Source organism: Momordica charantia (genome assembly GCF_013281855.1).
Source record: "Momordica charantia cultivar OHB3-1 chromosome 10 unlocalized genomic scaffold, Mcharantia_2.0 BLBB01000010.1, whole genome shotgun sequence".
NCBI lineage: Eukaryota > Viridiplantae > Streptophyta > Magnoliopsida > Cucurbitales > Cucurbitaceae > Momordica > Momordica charantia.
In genome coordinates this window covers 8,084,557-8,089,695 of record NW_028275158.1, presented here as the reverse complement: position 1 = coordinate 8,089,695, position 5,139 = coordinate 8,084,557, and the positions used below count along the sequence as shown (strand labels likewise).

The 5,139-nt window shown below is 33.9% G+C and overlaps 1 protein-coding gene across 4 annotated transcripts; it reads right to left on the bottom strand.

The window, feature by feature from the left end:
• Positions 1-1,296: 1,296 nt before the first annotated feature.
• LOC111012927 (uncharacterized) lies at positions 1,297-4,069 on the bottom strand. Of its 4 annotated transcripts, none has more exons than XM_022287246.2 (3): positions 3,388-4,069; positions 2,812-3,267; positions 1,297-1,686 (listed from the first exon to the last, which is right to left on the bottom strand). In XM_022287246.2, exon 2 carries the CDS (start codon positions 3,250-3,252, stop codon positions 2,818-2,820), a length of 435 nt encoding a protein of 144 aa, XP_022142938.1. In that variant the 5' UTR covers positions 3,253-3,267; positions 3,388-4,069; the 3' UTR covers positions 1,297-1,686; positions 2,812-2,817. The 4 variants fall into 4 exon arrangements, with proteins under 4 accessions (XP_022142938.1, XP_022142937.1, XP_087973054.1 ...); XM_022287245.2 differs by having other exon boundaries at positions 3,392-4,069; XM_088116928.1 differs by having other exon boundaries at positions 2,812-3,689; positions 3,831-4,067.
• Positions 4,070-5,139: the final 1,070 nt, after the last annotated feature.

Below are 5,139 nucleotides of genomic sequence, written 5' to 3'. Positions count from 1 at the left end.
AAAGGTCATCTCCACTGTGTCGACTCCAGACATTATCTAAGAAGGTCTCGAGGCATTGGAGAGGTAGGAGTGATCTTAAGACACTCAATCTTTGATCATCTAGTAGTAAACGTCCTTCCCAAATAATCATTTGAAGCTGATTATTAACTTGGTTTATATACTGGACTAAGTATATTAAATCCAATTCGTGACCCAGTTCAAAATTTATAAGGGATAAGTCTTCTATCATCTTATTCACTATAGACCTCCTAACTTTTGTCCTAGGGACCTTTGGTGCCTTTATCATCCTTGCCATATTTTCTGTAAAGACAAAATCACCAAGGAAACAAAATAAAAAAATATTGTTTTTTAGCCAATAAAACATAATAACTTGAAACAATTACGTGATTTGCAAAGGTGGTAGGGGGCATATTTTTTAAGTTATAGGTCAAGGGTTCAAACCCGGAATAAACCTAATTGAACCAGATCGAGTCTTTTTGAAAACAGGAATTAGAAGACTAAACTGGTTACCAACAAGTTCGATTTTCTATTTTTGAAAAAAAAAAACAGTTATCAAACATTTTGTTTGTTTTATAAAACCGGAAAACAAAAAAATAAATAGCATAACTAGAAATCATTATAAAGAAAAAGGTCAAAGGAGAATGTGCAGTGTGCACCCACCCATCCTCGCCCCGTTTATTATTTTTATTATATATATAACTTTTGATTTTTCCTCCTGCCCCTTTTTAATTGAATTTAATTATTCTAATAATTAAAAGAAAACTATATCATGATTAATGAATTACAATTTTGCCAAAGTTGAAACTCTTACCTATAGTTACGAAAGAGGTAGATGTCGATAAAAATATCGATAGATATGATGTCGATGGATATTTATAGAAAGTTATAAAAAGAAAAAAACTCTAAAAATTATGCAATTTACTCAAACTAAAATTTATTAATATCAATATTATATCCATATTTTTATTTTTTATATTTTGACTTTTCTTTTCTGACTCACTGTCACAATCACAAGTCACGAAATGAAAATGGTAAAACTTAGATATTTATCAGTAATTGAGCTACAGTGAAGTCGTCATTAATATCTTACTCACCGCTATTAAAAAGAAAAATTGAAGTTGAAACTGAAACTGAAATCGCAAGGAGGATTTTGATATTATTGTCGAAGGTCTTTTTCTGATTTTCCTTTAAATTTTCTTAGTGAAAGTGAATTGTAATATATATTTGTATCCACCCATTTTGCCTCATCATCCTGAGACAGCCCAACAAGCCTATCAACTTTGCACTTTGGCAATATATATCAATTTAACAAAAGGAAATTTTGTATTCACATCAATCATTCAAGGCCACATAAGGAGTCCAAATCAAAAGCATTGCTTCCAAGCTAACAACATATTTGAAGTCTCAAGGTACTGTGTTCTTCCCAAGTTCCCGCAAATGTTAGGCCTAGCTCACGTATAGTTCGAGTAATTTTATTCGACAAATGCTCCCATTTGAAAATTAATAGAATGTTTTACCATTCTAGATAAATATAGTTACCATAATTTGAATCTTTAACTTCAAAGTCAGTCGTCCTTTTGACCAATGAACCGAACTTGTGGAGGAAAGCGTTATAGTACAGTCAGCCAAAAAAAAAAAAACATATTGTCTTTTACCCACCAAAAGGGATTTTGGATGCTCCTTTTCCTGCAATAAATGAAGTAAACAGAAAAGACTCAAGGTTAGATAGGTTGCAGGCCATTGACATGATAAGACAGAGCAATGGGATGAGAAGCATTCAAAATGTGGACTTGTAGCCTTGTTCATATTGTTAGTTCTTTTTTTTATATATATATATCCGTAAGTGTCTCGGTCAGTTGTACGCATCTCGATTATTTTCACGGGATAACTATCTTTCCCTACTACATTTGGTTACCAAGATATATAAATTAAGTCATCCATGATGGGACTCAAATATTTTAACCCAATCATCAAACAAGTTAGGATCCTTTGCAAACGACCAGAACCCGATTCAGGTCCCTACATCTCCTAAAATATGACCGTACTATGTAACTTCTTGAGATGCTTTCGAAATTGAAAGTTGTCTCTATTAACCAAATACGAGTCTTTTCAACATATTTTATCAATACTTACATGCTACCGAGAAAATTTTATTCACTCAACCTAGAATTGCTCTATGCCAAAAACAATTCTTATTTTCTTCTTCTTTGTGTGTGTAAGATTCACTATAAAGTTTCTAATGGGTGAGCTACCAAAGAAGTTTTGCACCCTGCTGATAAGATTCACTGTAGAGTTGAGCTTTCCTTAACTTTGCTAATTTTATCGAAATCGCTCTCATTTCAATGTGGTATCAATTTATTCATGTATCCTTTCACCTCAAAGAATATTATCATGAGCTGCTTATTCTTCCTGATTCCCCTAATGCAGCAGCAACTGTTCCCTATTTTCTTTAGGCCCAGGTGCCACATTCATGGTCCAAAATGCCATTTTGGCATGGAGTTAAACTTTGGTTCTATCAATAAAGGAAGGAAAAATGCATATTCTTGCAGAAGATAAGCCAGCATCAGCAGTGAGTGTGTTATGCATCAGACGCAGAACATAAAGCAGATTTACGCTTAATCTGGTCAATGGAAACCAATCAAACCAATCTTATATTTATATCTACTTCCCACCCCCCTATTCAGAGCACAAATTGTAGCTTAAATCAGTAAGGAAACTGTATCAATTTCTATCAAACTTGTCATAATCAAGAAGCAAAGGAGTCATAATTGACAAATTTAAACAATAATGCCAGGTGAAAGAAAGTAGCACCTGAAGTTAATCATACTTTTCTCTCCATGAATACACAAGAAAGAAAACCCATGACAATGCCAATGTGATATCCCCGACGACCTGCCGAGGCCAATCTCGAGCGAGATCCTCGAGCTTCCTTTCAAAGTAAACTCTCCATATGGCCATGGCTAGGTGAAGCAACACGCACCCTTTGGCAAAAAAGGTTTGGAACTCTCTGTCTTTGACAAAAGCCACCATGAACAAAAGGAATCCAACAGTAAAGAGAAGCAAACCAGAGAAGGAATCAGATGTTTGTATCAGAAGCTGATCATGGGGGCTAGATCCCTGCAACTTAATAGCAGTCTCAGAGCCATGGCCAAACACAAACACCTCGTGGGAGTAAAACATCATCAAGGCCCCACAAGTTAGAGCAATCAGAGAATGAAGCATACAGATCAACAGAAACCCAGATGATCCCATTGATTTGATCTTCACCTGGTCAAGAAGAATTTCCCTCTTAACAGATTTGAAGTCTACGTAATATTGCAAACCAAATACAAGAGAGGAACAGCAATGGAGTCTCTTGAAGAAGTAAATCTCTAGGGCAAAACATACAAACCCAGCAATCAAAATTCCTCCGCCCCTGATCCAATGTACGAGTTGACAAGGAGAGGATGATGATCACGATCTGCCAAAAACCCTAAACCTCGGTCCCAAAGCAAAAATCCCAAATCAAACAAGCCCTCATTCCACGCCACAAACCAAATATCAGTAGAGATCTCCAGCACCAACGAATCAGAAGGTTCCACAAATTCCAGAATCTGGATTCGACGATACGAAAAAACAAAAATGAGAAACAACCCTCAATTCCGATCGATTCCTAAAGCCGACGCATTCGATCGAACCCAAGAGAAGAGCTGAAAAATCAGAGGGAGAAGCAAGAGAAGCAATCGGGAATGGAGATTAATGGAGGGCAATTGCAATTCCATGAGGAATGTTCTGAATTTAAGGGATTGAGATTTGCAGAGATGGGTGGGAGAGCAGGGGATATGCTTAACTGGCATAGAGATTGCTGCTTCCAGTCGCCATCTCCATTCCCATACCTTCTGCTTCTCATGCGGAAAACGCCACGCTCTGGCTCTTCAGCCAATTCCCTTGATTGTGGTGCTGCAGACCCAGTTGGCATCAATGGGTCAAATTCAATTTCCAAAAATTCCATCCGCCATTCGCCATGATTTTGGAGAAGCTGATGGAAGCTTTAATCGATTTCAGTTAAACAGAGTCATTAATAACAACAATGAAGCTCATTGTGTGGTAAATAATAAATAAATTTAAGTTTTTAGTTAAGATTTAAGGTAAATTACCAATTTAATCCATCATTATGTTATTTTGTACTCAAATTTAAAAAATTTCAATCAAACTTTTGATTTTGATTCACAATCTCACCTTGAGTATTATATCTTCATTCTTATATATGTGATGTATTATTTTTTAAATAGTTATTTTGATTATAATAAATCTCTACTATTAAGAGGATTATTTAGACAAATATTATTATATTAATAAAAGAAAAATACTTCAACTGTCCTAACCATCATTCAAAAATTGATAACTTATTATTTTTAAAAAATAATATTTAGTATCGCATTCCTCTCTCTTAATTATTAAACTTTTAAAGTGGTGAGAATAAGATTCTACTCACTTGCAAGTATTTTCCTTAATTAAATTCTACTAATAAGATTATTTAAATATTGAGTAGAATCAACCTTATGATATTAATAAAATTATAATTATAAAGTAATTTAGTTACTTTTATTCTAAATCAAATTATCTATTTTTTTAGTAAAGAATAGAGGTGGAGTTTGTATGTTATTTCATTATCAAATAAATTAAAAGAAAATGTATTATAGTTCAATTAAGGTTAAATAAAAAATATAAAGTTTTATTTGATTCTTTAAATTTTATAATTGTTTAATTCTAGCCATTTTATTATAAACCATTGTGTTTTGATTCTTAAACTTGGATAAATAATCAATTTTGGATCTTGTGGTTAAGGGATTTTTTTTTATCACATTCAACATAATTTTTAGCAAATATGTGACTTGTAAGTATTGTAAATTCAAATAATGCCAATTAAGTTTTTTTTATTATTCAAATAAATAATTAGCAAATCCTAATTAATAAGATTAAAAGAAGACAAGGAAGGGAAAAAAAAGGCCTATTGAAGATCCCATTCCAAACCTGTTGATGCAAGGATATGCACAACAGTGTATTTCAGATTGCAGCTCGAACTCGGCCTCCGGACCGATCTGAATACTTGGGCGGACCTGCACAAAAAGGTGAGCACTCCGACGATCAAGTCAGTAT

What these genes read in the sequence shown, in the direction of transcription:
- LOC111012927 (XM_022287246.2), bottom strand. Translation starts at nt 3,252, where the DNA reads ATGGGATCATCTGGGTTTCTGTTGATCTGTATGCTTCATTCTCTGATT.